At 53.9% G+C, this 17,189-nt stretch overlaps 2 protein-coding genes across 8 annotated transcripts in view; both read left to right on the top strand.

Annotated features, from left to right (window-relative positions):
• The window catches only part of EFHD1 (EF-hand domain family member D1), a 50,050-nt gene extending 47,950 nt beyond the window's left edge, over positions 1 to 2,100 (top strand). Inside the window, exon 4 of the mRNA XM_002721459.5 lies at positions 953 to 2,100. Coding sequence (XP_002721505.3) covers positions 953 to 1,087 — 135 coding nt within the window. The 3' untranslated portion in view covers positions 1,088 to 2,100. The remainder of the gene's footprint in view (positions 1 to 952) is intronic.
• Positions 2,101 to 12,757: 10,657 nt separating this feature from the next.
• GIGYF2 (GRB10 interacting GYF protein 2) overlaps positions 12,758 to 17,189 on the top strand; it is a 156,198-nt gene continuing 151,766 nt past the window's right edge. For 4 of the 7 annotated variants that reach the window (XM_070070041.1, XM_051834185.2, XM_051834184.2 and 1 more), the window contains exon 1: positions 12,758 to 12,875. The gene's annotated coding sequence lies outside the window, so the exon portion shown is untranslated. Of the gene's footprint in view, positions 12,876 to 13,228; positions 13,527 to 16,164; positions 16,229 to 17,189 lie in introns of those variants that run through there. The other 3 variants (XM_070070039.1, XM_051834181.2, XM_051834182.2) reach the window with 3 other exon arrangements.

Genomic DNA, 17,189 nt, shown 5'->3' with positions numbered 1-17,189 from the left:
CCTGGAAAAGCGGTGGAGGAAGGCCCAAGTGCTTGGGCCCCTGCGTGGGAGACCTGGGAATCCTTCACTCTGTGTGTGTGTGTGTGTGTGTGTGTGTGTGTGTCCCTCTCTCTCTGTAACCCTGCCTTTCAAATAAATAACTCCTTTTTTAAAATTGTATTTATTTGAAAGTCAGACTTACAGAGAAAGAGAGGCAGAGGCAGATTCTCCCTTTCTCTGTAAACTCTGCCCTTCAAATAAATAGATAAATTTTTTAAAAAAGAAAAAGTCCTGGCAGGGCGTCATTTTGTCTGTCTTTTCCTCAAGACCTAAATATATCAAAGTGACATTGAAAGGATGTAAATGTGGGTAGAGGGGGCCGGGGCTGTGGTTCAGCAGGTTAGAGCCATACCTTGCAGTGCCGGCATCCCACATGGGCACTGGTTCGAGTCCTGGCTGCTCCACTTCTGATCCAGCTCCTTGCTAATGTGCCTGGGAAAGCAGTGGAAGATGGCCCAAGTGCTTGGGCCCCTGCACCGATGTGGGAGACTCAAATGAAGCTCCTGGCTTCGGCCTGGCCCAGCCCTGGTCATTGTAGCCATTTGGGGAGTAGGCCAGCAGATAGAAGCCCTCTCTCTGTCTCTCCTCCTCTCTCTGTGTGTAACTCTGCTTCTCAAATAAATAAATTTAAAAGAAAGAAAGAAGAGAGAAACATGGCTGATTAATCACGGATGGCGCGGGGGTGGGGGGAGGAAGTGGGTATGCGAAGATGAGGAGAGCCGGACGACCTGGCCGTGCAGGTGGAGACAGGTGGAACCCAGCTGCCGGGCAGGTGAAGGCGCCCGTGCCGGTGCCGCCAGACCCCAGGGAAGGAGTGTCGGCTGGGGTCCCGCCTCAGCGGCACCAGGCGGGGCCGGCTAGGCTGGCCGCACATTCACGTTTCTCTCCCTGCCCGTCCTCTGCTTCTCTGCAGGCCCAGGCCTTGTCATCTGCCAGTAAGTTTGAAGCTGAGCTGAAAGCTGAGCAGGACGAGCGGAAGCGCGAGGAGGAGGAGAGGAGGCTCCGCCAGGCGGCCTTCCGGGAACTGAAGGCCACGTTCAGTACCTAGTCCAGCCGACCTTGACCTCCGTCCACAGCTGTGCCTCACACATTCCCCTGGGAGACATGGCCGGGCGTGTCCACCCCGAACCAGCCACCACCCCCACCGCCCCATGCCAGCTCCTAGTCCTGGGGGTGGCAAGGGGCTGCCTTCCTCCTCCCCAGCGCCCTGGGATGGCCAAGTGCCCCGTTCCCCTCCCTGCCCTCCCTCCTGACCCTTCCTGGGGGCCAGACGCGGCAGCCTCCTTGCTTCCCGTCGTTGACCGTTCCCGGGCGGCCGGCACTGTCACGTGCGTCCACTCAGCTGCTTCTGTCTCCTGTGGTCCTCCAGCAAATGCCGCCCGTTTCCCTGGCGATGCCTCTCTGTGCGTCCCGCCCCACTGCCCTGTCCTCATCCCTGCTCCGCTTCTGCTGCTGCAGGGATGGGGAGGGGTGGAGAGGAGAGGCCAGGATGGACCCCTCCCCAGCCCCTCCCCAGCGGGGTCGAAGCACGCAGCCAAGGTGACCTCGAACAAAGACAGGAAGTTCTGGTCCTCCCAAGTGCCTCTGCCCTGGCCCCTTGGCCTCCTCCCAGCCCCGTCCCCGTGCCCGTCCCCGTTCATGTCTTCTCCTTTCAGCCTCTTTCCTACTCCTCACACCACGCTGCTTAACTGTAAGAATGAAAGAATCATTAGAAGTAATAATAATGAGTAGAAGAATGTCAATGCCGACTCTATGCAGATTCTACACCAGGCCCCTGGCATCCCTGCGGAACAGGTCCAGGCTTTTTAAGCCCCGGCTCGCTCCCAGGTGTCCGGGTGAAGGGGGCCTTCCCCTGGGACAGACTTTTACATCTTGCGATTTCTTGGGCTCGCTCTCAGATGCCAGGGGCTTGCTATATTTTTACAAAATATATTTCCTAATATCATATTTATTACTTCTCTTTTGTAACTGCTTTCTTCACAATAAAGCAAACGCCTGTCTTTCTCCCTTACAGCTAGCCATTTCTTTTTAAATAAACTATGCAAACGAACTTGGCCATCACACCAAGGAGCCTCTGGTCTTCTTCCGAGCAGGGGAGAGAGGGGTGATTTCCACGGGGGCCACGGCCAGCCCTGAGCTGCTCTTTGCCACCAGTCCCTGCCGTGCAGTTAAGAATGGGACCTAGAGGTTGTTTTTTACGCTGTGGCATCCGAAGCCACTGCCTGCTCCACTCCATCCAAGGATGCTTCCAGCTGCAGGCGGAATCCCTACCTTGAGTTCTGTTGCTTCCAGAGCTGTTGAAACCCTGACAAGGGCCAATGCCACTCCCTCCCCGTAGAGTCCACGACATCTGGGGACCTGTGGAAGGACCCCAGTGTCACCACACGGATTGGGCTCCCGCGTGTTTACCCCAGGGAGATGAGGACTCACACCCACACACAAAGCTGCACTCGGATGTTGCTAAGAGCTTTATTCATGATTGCCAAAACGCAGAAGCAGTGAAGCCACCCTCGGGCCAGCCTTGTGGCGCACAGTTAAGCCAGCACTTGCGACACTGGCAACCCAAGTCAGAGTGTCAGCTCAAGTCCCAGCTGCTCTGCTTCTGATCCAGCTCCCTGCTAACGCGCGTGAGAAAGTAACGAACACTTGGGCCCCCGCCACCCATGTGGGAGAGCCAGATGGAGTTCCTGGTTCCTGGCTTCAGCCTGGCCCAGCACTGGATATTGTGGCCATTTGGGGAGTGGACCAGTGGATGGAAGATCTATCTCTCTCCCTGTCTCTCTCTGTCAGTCTGTCTTTCATATAAATAATAAGTGAACACATCTTATGGCCAGCGCTGAGGCCCACTAGGCTAATCCTCTGCCTGTGGCTCTGGCACCCTGGGTTCTAGTCCCGGTTGCCCCTCTTCCTGTCCAGCTCTCTGCTGTGGCCCGGGAAGGCAGTGGAGGATGGCCCAAGTGCTTGGGCCCTGCACCTGCATGGGAGACCAAGAGGAAGCACCTGGCTCCTGGCTCCGGATCGGTGCAGCGCGCCAGCTGTAGCAGCCATTTGGGGGTGAACTGATGGAAGGAAGACCTTTCTCTGTCTCACTGTCCAACTCTGCCTGTCCAAAGAAACCCCACATCTTTAAGAAAGAAGCACATTGGGGCCAGCCCAATGGCGTAGCAGGCTAAACCTCCACCTGTGGTGCCAGCATCCCATGTGGATGCCAGTTCGTATCCTGGCTGCTCCCCTTCCTCTTTAATTTATTGCATTTTTTTAAACATTGTTTTTCAAGATTTATTTTTATTTGAAAGGCAGAGTTACAGAGAGGCAGAGGCAGAGAGAGAGAGAGGTCTTCCATCCACTGGTTCGCTCCTCAAATGGCCGCAACAGCCAAAGCTGGATTGATCTGAAGCCAGGAGCCAGGAACTTCTTCCAGGTCTCCCACGTGAGTGCAGGGGCCCAAGGACTTGGGCCACCTGCTTTCCCAGGCCATAGCAGAGAGCTGGATCCAAAGTGGAACAGCCGGGACCTGAACTGGCGCCCATATGGGATGGCGGCACTGCAGGAGGCAACTTTTACCGGCTGTGCCCCGCCCCCCGCCGCCCCCGACTGCTCCTCTTCTGGTCCAGCTCTCTGCTATGGCCTGGGAAAGCAGAAGATGGCTCAAGTCCTTGGGCCCCTGCACCCATCACCACGTGGGAGAATCTGAAGAAGCTCCTGGCTCCTGGCCTTGGATCAGCCCAGCTCTGGCCGTTGTGGCCATTTGAGGAGTGAACCAGTGGATGGAAGACCTCTCTCTCAGTCTCTCCCTCTGTCTGTAACTCCGCCTCTCAAATAAATGAAATCTTAAAAAAATAAAACATGTCCCTCACTAGGTGAGTGGATAAACAAATTCTGGTGCATCCACTCCCTGGGTATTATTAAGCAGCAAGAAGAAATACTCGGCAATACAAATAAGTGAGCTACCAAGTCAGGAGAAGGTGTGCAGGAGATAAAGTGCATGTTGCTAAATGCAAGAAGTCAATCAGGATCAGGGTAAGACGCCACTTGATCCATCCACAGCCCGTATCAGAGTCGGTCGAGTCCTGGCTCCTCTGCTTCTGATCCAGCTCCCGGCTCGTGCACACCCTGGGAGGCAGAAAATGATGGCTCAGTGCTTGGGTCCCTGCCGCCCACATGGGAGACCCAGATGGAGTTCCAGGTTCTTGTCTTTGGTGCTAACATAAACCATGGACTTGAGTTAATAGTGTGTCCTTGGGAGTGTGTCAGTTTAATGAATCGACTACGCCAGCACAAGGCAGTGTTGAGGGGTCTGGGAGGGTCTCGAGAGATGCATGGAAGGACAGTGTGGTTTCAGCTTGGTTTTTCTGAAAACCTAAAACTTTGCTAAGAAATAAAATCATAGGGCCAGCGTTGTGGTGCAGCGGGTTAAGCCGCCACCTGCAACACCTGCATCTTACATGTGTGCCGGTTCGAGTCCTGGCTGCTTTACTTCCGATCCAGCTCCCTGCTAATGCACCTGAGCCCAAGTCTGGGCTCCTGCCACCCACGTGGGAGACCCAGATGAAGCTCCCAGCTCCTGGCTTCTGTCTGGCCAGCCCTGACTGTTGCAGCCATTTGGGGGTGAGCCAGTGGATGGAAGGTGTCTCTGTCCCCCCGCCCCTTGGTAACTCTACCTTTCAAATTAACAAAATATTTAAAAATATAAAATTGTGAAGAGAGGGACAGCAGTGTAATGACTTGAAACACATGTTTGCCTCTGGACAAGGAGACCCTGTGAGAGCTAAAACTGAATTGCAAGTGACAGTGTAGCAGGAAAGGGCTTAGGACAAAAAAAGGACACACATTGGGCCAGGTACCTTGCCAGACTGGGGGGCGTTGTCTTTGCCCCCTCGGCCACGGCGTCCTGCAGAGAGATGTTGCTTCCTCTAAGTCCAGGGCCAAGGCCATGGTCAGACCATCCGGACCATCACTAGTCCTTTCCCGGGTCCCTTAACTGGTTTTTTTTTTTTTTTTTTTTTTTTGACAGGCAGAGTGGACAGTGAGAGAGACAGAGAGAAAGGTCTTCCTTTTGCAGTTGGTTCACCCTCCAATGGCCGCTGCGGCCACCGGGCTGCGGCCGGCGTACCGCACTGATCCGATGGCAGGAGCCAGGTGCTTTTCCTGGTCTCCCATGGGGTGCAGGGCCCAAGCACCTGGGCCATCCTCCACTGCACTCCCTGGCCACAGCAGAGAGCTGGCCTGGAAGAGGGGCAACCGGGACAGAATCCGGCACCCCGACCGGGACTAGAACCCGGTGTGCCGGTGCCGCTAGGCGGAGGATTAGCCTAGTGAGCTGCGGCGCCGGCCTTAACTGTTTTTTCTGCCCTTGCTGTGCCCTGCGTGATCTACCTTGGAGCTGGGACAATGCGTATGAAGTGCAAACCTGTCCGTCACGTCTCCCACCCACCCTTAAGGGTGTGGCCCCTGCTCTCGTGTCGCCCCTCCTCTTGCCGGTGCTCTCTCCTCTCTCCTTACACACTGCACAGCCCAGGTGTGCGCGATGCCTGGCAGCTGTCGGGAGGTGCCACAGCTCCAGGTTTGCACCAGGTTCCTCTGCCTGGTGCTCTCTCCCCTCGCCCATGGCAGACTTCTCATGGTTGCTGCTGCAACCCAGGGACCATCTTCACGGAGGCTAGGGCAGGGTCCCCACCCCAGGCTTCCATTTCACCCCAAGATTTTCTCTATTAGAACCTGACAGCGTTAGATGGCAGCCGTCTCTGTCCTTCTCTGCCTCTCTCTTTGGACCATGGACTCAGAAGGGCAGGGGCTCAGCCTGGCCGCTAACAGGCAGCCGCTGGGTGTTGGTTTACGAGGATGTGCCAAGTCTGTTGGAGCAGAGAGGTGAGGCACAGTCGCTACCCCAGGTGTCAGGGTTGGGATGGCTCTGAGAGTGAGGCCAGCAGAGACTGTGGGGACATCTTTCTCACTGGTCTATTCCCCGGAGGCTCTCCCCGGACTGAATTACAGGGAAAACAAACAAACCACAGCATTCCCTCGGGCCTGGAGGCCATGTGATGTGTCGGGATTCGGACTCGGACATTAGGCAAGGGCATCAACCTCCCCGAGCCTCGGTTTCCTGCCCTGTAGGGTGGGGAAGAAAATGATCCACCTGGCACATTCTGTGCCTGGCCTATGTTTAGTGCTCAGGACACATGGCGCCCTGTCCACCCTCCACCCTCTGTGACTGCAGCCCCGTCTCCTCCAAGGTCCAAGGAATTCCAGACCATGGAGGCCCAGAAATGTCCAGCTCTGGCTGCTGCTTTGCGAGTCCCACTCACCCAGCTTCTCCGTTCTTTCGAGGTCCCTTCCTCACGCCGCCCAGAGAGCCCCCTGTCTCTCTGCCTGCTCTCCTGCTAAGCCCCTCGCAGCCCGCAGTAGCCAGGAGCCCAGAACTCCATCTGGGTCTCCCAGGTAGCTGTCGGGGGCCCAAGCATGTGAGCCATCAGCTGCTGTCATCAGAGTGCACGTTGGTAGGGAGTTCGGATGGGGAACAGAGCCAGGACTTGAACCCACGCACTCTGATGTGGGACGTAGGTGTCCCAACCTGCAGCTTGACTCCCGCACCACCCGCTCTCCCTGCTGTTGTCCTCTTGACGTGCACTTTGGCAGACTATTAAGATTGGAGGGGCCAGCGCTGTGGCATGGCAGGTGAGGCCGTGACATCTCATATGGGTGCCGGTTCTAGTCCTGGCTGCTCCTCTTCCAGGCCAGCTCTCTGCTGTGGCCTGGGAAAGCAGTAGAGGATGGTCTAAGTCCTTGGGCACCCATGCGGGAGACCCAGAGGAGGCTCCTGGCTCCTGGCTTCAGACTGGTGTGGCTCCAGGTGTTGTGGCTATCTAGGGAGTGAACCAACAGATGGAAGACTTCTCTCTCTCTCTCTCTGTCCCTCTGTAGCTCTGCCTTTCAAACAAACTAATGAATTTAAAACAATTAAGAATGAGAGTGGACGTTTGGAGTCGTGGTTAAGATGCTACTAGGGAAACCCACATGCCATATTGAAGTGCCTGGGTTCACGTTCCAGCTCTACTTCTGACGCCAGCTGTCTGCTGTTGGGTACCTAGGAGGCGGTGGGTGATGGCTCACATGTTTGAGTCCCTGTCACCCACACGGGGAGCTCAGGCTGAGTCCTGCTTTGGCCTGGCCCAGCCTCAACTACCGTGAGCACTGGGGGGAGTGACTCAGCAGACAGAACTCTACTTGTCTCTCTGCCTTTCAAATAGACTAAATAAATAATGTTTAAAATTAAAAAATTGTACATATATTGGTTATTTGTCGTTATGCAAACAGAACATCACCTATGACTGAGCGGCTTTTTATAAGAAAGATTTCATTATTTATTTGAAAGTCAGGGTTACACAGGAGAGGAGAGGCAGAGAGAGAGAGAGAGGAAGGGAGAGAGGAAGGGAGAGAGAGAGGGAGGGAGAGAGAGAGGAGGAGGGAGAGAGAGAGAGGGAGGGAGAGAGAGAGGGAGGGAGGGAAGGGTCAGCCACAATGTGCTTTAGGGTGCAGTCTCGGAGGTCGCTCAGTCACTTCCTCAATGCCCTACTGATTCCTGGTGAGACTCGCTGGAAGCAGCTGGAAACCACACAACCAGGGTCTTCATGGCAAGTAGAATCAACACCGAACTGAGTCCAGCGGAAAAGGAATGCCCTGGAAACAGGGGGAGCTCCCCGAAACTCTAGCAGCTTTGGAAGTGAACCACCATATGGGAGATTTCTCTCTCTCTCTCTCTGCATACACAAATAAATGAATCTTAAGTAGTGGGTGGATCAGGAATTCAGTCTGAACGCTTGTCCCCGCTTCCGGTTCTCTCCAGCTTTATGCAGGCGAGGACAGGACTGCTCAGGCTGGAATCACCCGGAGTTTTGTTCACTCAGGTCGGGCTGCTGACCCTGACGGTTGACTGGGAGTTCACCTGGCGGGGAGGCGGGGCTGTTGAAGCAGCCATGACCCACAGGGCCTCTCCTATTGGCTGGGCTTCAGGCAGCCTCGGGCCATTTGGACTTACTGAGTGAGAGCCCCTGCTTCTGCAAGCCTGGTGACAGCTCACCTCCCAGGATCCTGCACTGGGCCGGAAGTCGGTCATTCCACTTCTCTCAGCTTCCAGGAGTTCTAAGGGCCCAGGGGGTGGGGAAGTAGCCCCCTCTGCTAGGAAAGATGGGGAAGATTCTAGAAGGTCAAATGGAAGGTGACTTTAGAAAAACACCGTCTGCCACAGGTGAAGAACCTGCAATTATTACAAATTAGAGTCAAATTAAACTCCTTACCCTCCCATCCCCAAATGATCATTCGTCTCCACTTCTGTGTTTCCATGAATGATTCCATAAGGCTGACACTTGTTCTTTTTTTTTTTTTTTTTTTTTTTTTTGACAGGCAGAGTGGACAGTGAGAGAGAGAGACAGAGAGAAAGGTCTTCCTTTGCTGTTGGTTCACCCTCCAATGGCAGCTGCAGCCGGCACATCGCGCTGATCCGAAGCCAGGATCCAGGTGTTTCCTCCTGGTCTCCCATGGGGTGCAGGGCCCAAGCACTTGGGCCATCCTCCACTGCCCTCCCGGGCCACAGCAGAGAGCTGGCCTGGAAGAGGGGCAACCGGGACAGAATCCGGCGCCCCGACCGGGACTAGAACTCGGTGTGATGGCGCCACAGGCGGAGTATTAGCCTAGTGAGCCGCGCTGCCTGCCTGACACTTGTTCTTTACCCTGACTTAAGGCACATGCCTGTCCACTGTGTATCCTCTCACTATTCTGTGAGCTGTTGGAGAGGCAAGTGACCAAGAGGGGAAAAAAAATCCTTCCTAATGAGTAGAGATGGAGAACCTGTTTTTTTTTAAATTTATTTGACAGGTAGAGTTACATGCAGTGAGAGAGAGAGAGACAGAGAAAGGTCTTCCTTTTCCATTGGTTCACCCTCCAATGGCGCGCTGCAGCCGGCACGCTGCACCATCCGAAGCCAGGAGCCAGGTGCTTCTCCTGGTCTCCCATGCGGGTGCAGGGCCCAAGGACCTGGGCCATCCTCTACTGCACTCCTGGGCCACAGCAGAGAGCTGGACTGGAAGAGGAGCAACTGGGGCTAGAACCCAGCACCCATAAGGGATGCCGGTGCCACAGGAGGAGGATTAAGCAAGTGAGCCATGTCGCCGGCCCTGAACCTATTGGTTTTATTGGTGTTTATTGGACATTTACTGTACACCTGCGTCATGCTAGCGGCTGAGGATGAAAAGCCGACTAATGCCGTTACGTAGAATGGTTGGAAAGTATGAAATTTTGCCAGCTCTGCTCATCACCATCTCTTAGACTTGGTTTCTGCTCTCTGGAAACCTGTAGTTGAAGGGTAAAAAATATGGCCGTGGCACTCGGAAAAACAGTGCGGCAGTTCCTGATAAAGTTACAGACACGATTGCCCGCCAGTTCCATTTGAAGGTGTTTACCCAGTGACATAAAAGCCTGTGTTCACACAAATACCAGTGCAGGGGCTTTATCAAGGAGCTCTCATCTCCTGGAACTGGGAACAACAAACATGCCCCAGGGAACGGACGACCAATCAGGGGACAAAATGGTGCTGAGCGCCAGAAAGGAGACAGCACTGAGACAGGCACCAAGGTGGACGGATCTCACGCGTGCGCTGTGTGAAAGGAGCCAGGCTCCAGAGGCCACGCGGGAGGCCCTTCTCTTCTGCAACACCAGAAAACAAGCCTGGAGCCGCAGGGACAGGGAGCCGGGCTGAGGGCCTGCCAAGGGCCACACGGGGAGTTTTGTGGTGTTAGGACCATTCTGTATCTAATTTCCATGGTAGGAATATCTACCTGTATACTTTCATCAAAAGTTGCCCGACTATACACTAAGATGCTGAATTTTTCGGCGGGTGGATTAGACCTTACTTAAACATACGGGTGATGTACAGTGACAAGCTGGTTAGGGCCACAGGCTCTGCCATCAGCAAGCCTGGGCTCTGAAGCCCCGAGTGAGGCTCAGAGAAGGGAAACACTGCTCTCAGATGTCAGTTTGGCTTTCTTAGTGCTGCACAGCGCGTCACCGTCACCATGGTTACAAGAGAAGATGCAAGTCAAGCACTTAATGAGGCTTTTTTCTTTTTAAAACGATTTATTTAGGGCGCTGGCACTGTGACATAGCAGGCAAAGCTGCTGCCTGTTACGCCAGCATCCCACATGGTGCTGGTTCGAGTCCCAACGGCTCCACTTCCAATCCAGCTCTCTGCTATGGCCTGGGAAAGCAGTAGAAGATGGCCCAGGTCCTTGGGCCCCTGCACCCACATGGGAGACCTGGATGAAGCTCCTGGTTCCTGGTTTTGGCCTGGTCCATCCCTGGCCATTCTGGCCACTTGAACCAATGCATGGAAGACTTCTCTCTCTGTCTCTCCATCTCTGTCATTTTGCTTTTCAAATAAATACATACTTTTAAAATTTTTGTATTTAGTTATTTGAAAGGCAGTGTGACAGAGAAAAAGGGAGAGACAGAGCGATCCTCTGTCCGGTGGCCCACTCGCCAGACACCCACAGCCTGCTGCACAGCAATACCTGCCCCTCAGCGAGGTTCTTGACATCTAAGTATTAAGATTACTCTTATTTTTTTAAGATTCATTTATTTATTTGAAAGTCAGAGTTACACAGAGAGAGAAGGAGAGGCAGAGAGAGAGAGAGAGAGAGAGGTCTTCCATCTGCTGGTTCACTTCCCAGATGATTGCAACAGCTGGAGTTGTGTTGATCCAAAGTCAGGAGCCAGGAGCTTCTTCCGGGACCCCCACACGGGTACAGGGGCCCCAGGACTTGGGTTATCTTTTACTGCTTTCCCAGGCCATAGCAGAGAGCTGGATCAGAAGAGGAGCAGCCAGGACTTGAACCGGCACGCATATGGGATGCCAGCACTGCAGGTGGTGGCTTTACCCACTACACCACAGTGCCTGCCCCTACTCTTTTCTTTTAGATTGTGCTCACGGGGACTGGTGTTGTGGCACAGAGTGCTAAGCCACTGCTTGAGACACTGGCTGGCATCCCACAGCGGAGTGCTGGCTCCAGTCCTGGCTGCTGTGGCAGACCTCTCTCTTTGTCTCTACCACTCTCTGTAACCCTTTCAAATAAATAAATCTTTAAAAAATTATTTTAAATAAAAAAATTACTTCAAAGGCAAAGCAACAGAGAGACAGAGAGATCTTCCATCTTCTGGCTTGTTCCTGAAATGCCCCCAACAGCTGGTACTGGGCTTCTTGGGAGCTAGGAGCCCAAAACTCCACACTGGCCTCCGATGTGGGTGGCCGGGATCAAGTACCCGCTGCCTCCCAGGGGGGACATTAGCAGGAAGCTGCATGGGAAGCAGAGCGGGGACTTAAACCCAGGTCCCTCCAATGTGGACGCGGGCTTCTCCTGTGGTGTCTTCCCTGCCGCACCAAACGCTGACCCCAAGCCTCCGCATTTCTACCAAGCTCCCCGGCCCTGCTGAGGTTGTCCGGCCACTCACTCTGGGCATCAAGGGAATGAAGGTGAAGGGAAGGCAGTGTTTCAGAGAGCAGGAAGTGGTCAACGTGTTGAAGACAGGGAAGCACCAGCGGGAGGTGAGAACTGCAGCGTCCTCAGGGCGAGGGTAGGGAGGTAGGTTGTTAAGGAGGAAGGGGTGGGGGTAGAATGGGGGGGTGGGGGTGGGGGGGTGAGGATTGCATTCTAGCCTTGGGAATTGAGAAACTGCATCTAAACAGCTCTTTGGGGTCAGTTTGGCTTTCAAAGGTAACGGAGAGGCAGGGAGGAAAGTGAAGGAGGAATTGGGGTTTTTAACATAAATGTTTAAGGTGGGAGACATTTGAGTATTTTTTAAAGAGTTTATGTATTCGAAAGGCAGAGTTACAGAGGGAGGGAGAGACAGAAACCCGGAGAGAGCTCTTCCAACCTTCGGCCAGCTCACTCCCCAGATGGCCCCCGGCTGGGCCAGGAGGAAGCCAGGAGCCTGAACCTCCGTCCCGGGCTCCCAGGTGGGTGGCAGGGGCCCGAGCCCTGGGGCCATCAGCGGGGAGCTGCAGAGGGTGGCCGGCTGACCTGACGCGAAGGGAGAGGGTGCAGGCCCGGGAGGGAACGGGATGGCCTGAGAGGGGCAGAGTTGCCAGATTTGGCAAGTGAAATTCAGGGCGCCCAGCTAGGAACGGGGATTTCAGAAAAAGAACGACCGGCCGGCCAGCCTCAGCGGATCCCAGATACTGCTAGGTGTGCCGCAGCGGGAGACTTTCGCGTCAGCTCTGGGGAGGATCCCCCGTTCTGCCAGAGCTGTCACCCCGATGAGAAACTGGATCATCGGATCTCGGCGCTCTCCCGTGCGCTCCAGGACAGCAAACGCGCAGGGAAATTCTGCGCGCAAAGCGGTGGGAAAGTTCTGGTTCGGAAAGCCAGCTCGTCAGTGATGGAGAGGCTTCTGCGCTGCAGCTGGGCCGTGGCTTGGGTGTGCAGGACAGTGAGTCACAGGCCCCGGCCCGGGTCCAAGTCCGCACGCCAGCTCCACTCAACCCAAGGGCAGGCGCGGAGCGGCCGCCACGGGCCCCCCAGGCGCCTGCGCGCTGCCGCCGCCCCGCCCTCGCCCGGCCTCGCATCCGGGTCTCGGGAGGGGGCGTGTCCGGGCAAAGGGGCGGGAGGCGGCGGAAAGGGAAAGATGTCGTGGGAGGCTGGGGAGCGGGGAGGGGAGCGGGGCGGGCCGGGGGCGGGGCCGGAGCGGGGCGCGGTCACGTGATGTGCGTGGCGACGTGTCGGCCATCTTGTGTTGTTGAGGCTGAGGACTGACTTGGGTTCTGAGAGACTCCCTGTCCCGGACCGCAGGTAACCAGCGACTCCGTCCCGCTCCCCTGTCCGGCTCCGCTCTGCGCCCTGGCCCTGCCGCCGCGCCTCGGGCCGCCTGGCCTTGCGTCCGCACTCACGTCCTCCCGCTCCGGCCAGACCCGGCCCGGCCGCATGGGGACACCCACAGGCCGCCCCGGCGGCGGCCGCGGCCGGCTGGGACGTCAGGCGAGGGGGGACAGGTCAGGTGCGGGGCCGGAGGGAGCCTCCGCCCGGGCGAGAGGCACGGCGGGCCCGTGCGCGGCTCGGCCGCGGGACCCCCCCCCCCCGCCGGGCCCCCGTGGCACTGCGGGGCGAGCCGAGGAAGGGGGCAGGGTGGTGGGGTGGGCAGTGTCAGACCGGTCGCTCGGGGCCGGAGGGCTCGCCTTGCGGGGCCTGCCCACCCGCCCGGCCCCGGTGCCCCGGGGAGCAGCCGCTGCCGGCAGACAGCTGCCCACACCTGGCCCCCGGCGGGTGCGCCCCGGTGGTGCCCGCCGAGCATCTGGCCGGGGGAGGCTCCTTCCGCGGCGAGAGGACTGGGTCTGGACCAGGCCCGAGGCGAGGTGGAGCCATGATCCGAGGCTGGGCCAGGGGAGCCCGCGGCAGCTTTGGGGACTGGAAGGCGCACCTCCGGTGGAAGCGGGCACGGTGGCCGTAAGTGTCAGCAGTTTCCCACGAAGCACTCCGAACACTTCAGCGTGGTGGCCGACACATGAGGCCGCCGGGCAGGCCAGGAGGGTGTGAAGGCGGGTTGGTGACCGTGTGCGGAGAGCAGGAGCGTGGCTTTGCGCGCACCCCCCGCCGCCCCCGTTTTCCTGAAAGTCAAAGCACCTAGGCACACCTAGTCTCTGTAGGCAGGTAAGTATTGCAGTGGACCTCGCAGCCCAGTGCTGAGCCCTGGCTCCTAGGCGGCTTGATCCCCAGTGCTGTGTTCAGGGGAGATACTTTTTCCATATGTACTATTTCCTTTTTGGAAGCTGGTGACTTCCTAGGATAGAAGAAAAGATTTTTTTTTTTTTGGTCCTTCTGTACACGAACTTCCAACCTTCTGGCCGCATCGCTGGCCTTCCACGTTGGCCCGTTTTGCTGAGCGCACAGACGCCTTCTCTCGTTTATTGGTGTTTTCGTGTGTTTTACCCGCCGGAGTAGCAGACTGGAGCGCTCGAGCTGGAATATGCACTTTTCTGTTCCGTCAGCCGTTGACGTCCGAAGAGGATCCTAGGAAGAACACGTAAATGTGGCATGTATTTGGAAAAAGGACACATGACCCTTCCTTGAACATCTCACGCTGAGGAATGCACTGGCGATGGTGGTGATTCACCGGGAAGGAAAAGCCTTCACACCCTCTTGACGCTTCAGAGAACATTTTAGGATTTTGAGGCTGGGAGGGAGAAGGGACAACCTGCTTATTTATTTACTCATTTATTTCTGCATTCATTTACTTGACAGTTCTTGAGCACTTAACTACAGTGTTGGGTGCTGGAAGCAAAACAGACCAATTCCTGTCTCAGTAGAACTCACTGGTAGACAGAAAATAAATTCTTAGGTAGAATATGAAGACGCTCCTTGCTTACTGTGAAGCTACAGCTCCATAAACTCATCACTAGTTGAAGATGCATTGACCCCACCTGGCCTTTACATATCACAGCTTGAGCACACAGAGCACTGTGAAGTGGGTTGTGTCCCTGTGATCTTGAGGTGACTGGAGTTTCTGCTTGTATAGTGAGAGAGAGTCGGACTGTGTTGCCAGCCCAGGAGAGGATCCACATTCAGGTTCCCAGTACGGTCTCTACTGAATGCATATTTCTTTCCCATCTTTGCAAGGTAGAAAAACTGTAAGTTGAACCATCGTCAGTCGGAGACTGTATATTGTGTAAGTGATGTGAAAAAATGACACAGGGAGGCAGGACGTTATTAAGAGGGCTGGAGAAGGCTTCGTGGGAAAGCCAGTATCCGAGGGGAGGCCTGGCAGGTAGAGGTGCTGTTCCTTTAGCAGTGTGCTGGAAGAGCGCTCCAAGCTGGGGGCAGCGAGCACAAAGACCCTGAGCCTGACGACCGAGGTGACCGAGGTGGGAGGTGACCGGTGACCAGCCAGGCCAGCCTACGCCCAGCGGCCAGGGTTCGAGGGAGGCTCGGAGCAGCAGGGTGGGTCTGCCCCTGCTAAGGGGAAAGGATTGCTCATGAGACTCGGAAAGGGAAATCGAGGTTCTGGAGTTCTGGGCCAGCAGCTCCACCCCCTTCCGCACGCTCTCCTCCTGCCACCTTCCCCTCCCCCCCAATTTGGAAAATTCAGATAATGAATATATGCCAGGCAGCTGTGGTGAATTTCCCCACTAAAAGTAAAACTTAAAAAATAAACAGTGTATTTTTCAGAAGGAATTTTTTTTCTAAAAAGAGGATCTTTGGACATTTCAGGATATTTGAAAATGTGGGGAAAGGAGGGACTTCCTGTAAAGTTTAGATGCAGATGATTAAGGAATGTAATTAGGAGGAATCATTGTAAACTCAAGTCTGCCATAATCTGGTCAGTAAAGAATTTTTCTGAATTCTCTGCTGTCCAGTCTAGGTTCTAGTATCCAGGGACCTCTATGAATTCGTATATCCTTTGTCGCATTTTACATGCATAGAACTTTGCTGGTTTTTATTCCTCCATTTGCCTCCTTTACCTTTCAGACTAGTTTTCTGACCAACCTGATACTTAATAGACTAGGAAATTTTTTTTTCCTAAATCCTTTTAGTTCTTTTCCCTTATTCTTATTGGTGAACTTTCATAAATGTCCCCTTTACCTGAGGGGTTTAATATTTTTGTCTTGAAATGTTTTACTGGTGGGTTGCACGTGTGAAAGGTAGTTTGTAGTAGGCTTGCCTCAAAATCGCGGAAAGAGGGATTATGGGGTCAGGTTGTGGATGGAGCGTCTTAGCTAAATGGGGACATGGTGATGAAGTAGTGTTTTAATGAATTGCTTTTCTCCTTTTGGTTCATTTGTTGGATTTGTGAAATACCTCCAAATTATAATGTCTTTGATGTTGTATCAGCTCATTTGTTCTTATGACTCTACATTTTAATACTCATGTCTAGTCTCTGTTGACCTTCACTCTGGAAGATGACACTGTTGATAGTGTTATCTGGGAGAACCTTTCTGGATGGAGAGATTCCTGCTGTCCCCTCTACTCTTTGCCTTTTGAAGGATCCTTGATTTGAGCCATTTTGAAAGACTGACTTTGCAGTTCTCTGTTAGTCCCTGCTGATTAAATCTTCCATACTTTCTTTTTTATTCTGTTTCTTTTATAGTGGGACCAGTCTCAAATAGGTTGCATCTACAGCCTATGTTGGTGTTGATCCAGGTATTTTAGAGGCAAGTTAAATGTCCATATTTCTTCAACAGTTTGAATTGCCTTCATTCTTTGGTTGTTGTGAAAGTGTGAATCCAGGCCTTTTTCCCCTCCCCTGGCCCTAACCAGGATTTTATAGTAATAAAGATACAGGGTTTCGATTTTTTTTGTGTTAACTTATTTTATTTTTATTTGTTAGAGAGGAGGGAGGAAGAGAGAGAGGTCGATTGCATCTGCTGGTTCACTCCCCAGATGCCTGCAGTGGCCCTTGGCTAGGGCTGAAGCTGAGACCAGGAACTCAATCCAGGTCATGTGAGTGGCAGGGACGCAAGTACTTGAGCCGTCCTCTGCGCCCTTTAGGGTGTGGGTTACCAGGAAGCTGGAATTAGTGTGGAGCTGGGACCAAGTGGTGTCTCAGCTGCTAGGCCGCGACTTTCCCAGGCAAACAGCTGCCACTCCATTTTTAATGCTATGAAGAATTACATACCTGTAAAAATATAAGGAGATTTTTATTTCATGAGTAAGTTCACCTGTAATTAGAATCCCAGCATTTCTTCAACATATTATTGTTTTCTCATGATGTGAATGAGAAATACACTAGATTAATTTTGTGGGAATGTAAAATGATACCTTTGTAGAATTGCCCATATTTTGTGTGAGGTTGAGGGAGAGAAGAGTAGAGATTTGAAAAAAAAAAAAAAAAAAAAAAAAAACTTCTTTAAGTTACCAAACTTTATTTTATGAAAGTATTTTCACATACTTCTTTAAGTAGTTAAAATGAAGGAACACAGTTTTATATTTTCTTGTTAACTGCAGGGTTTCATTAACTTCAATTTAATTTATACTTAAAGTGGGAGATAGGCTGGAGCTTGTTCTGAGTGAGGCCCAGAGAAGCTTTGTTACCTGTCTCCCTTCCTTTCACAGCACAGCAGAGTGCTTAGGTAAAGTCAGGTGACCTTTGGGACAGACTCTAGCATGGCTCTT

This window comes from Oryctolagus cuniculus, chromosome 3, assembly GCF_964237555.1.
Source record: "Oryctolagus cuniculus chromosome 3, mOryCun1.1, whole genome shotgun sequence".
In the NCBI taxonomy this organism is placed as follows: Eukaryota; Metazoa; Chordata; class Mammalia; order Lagomorpha; family Leporidae; genus Oryctolagus; species Oryctolagus cuniculus.
This window is presented reverse-complemented; position numbering and strand designations above follow the sequence as displayed.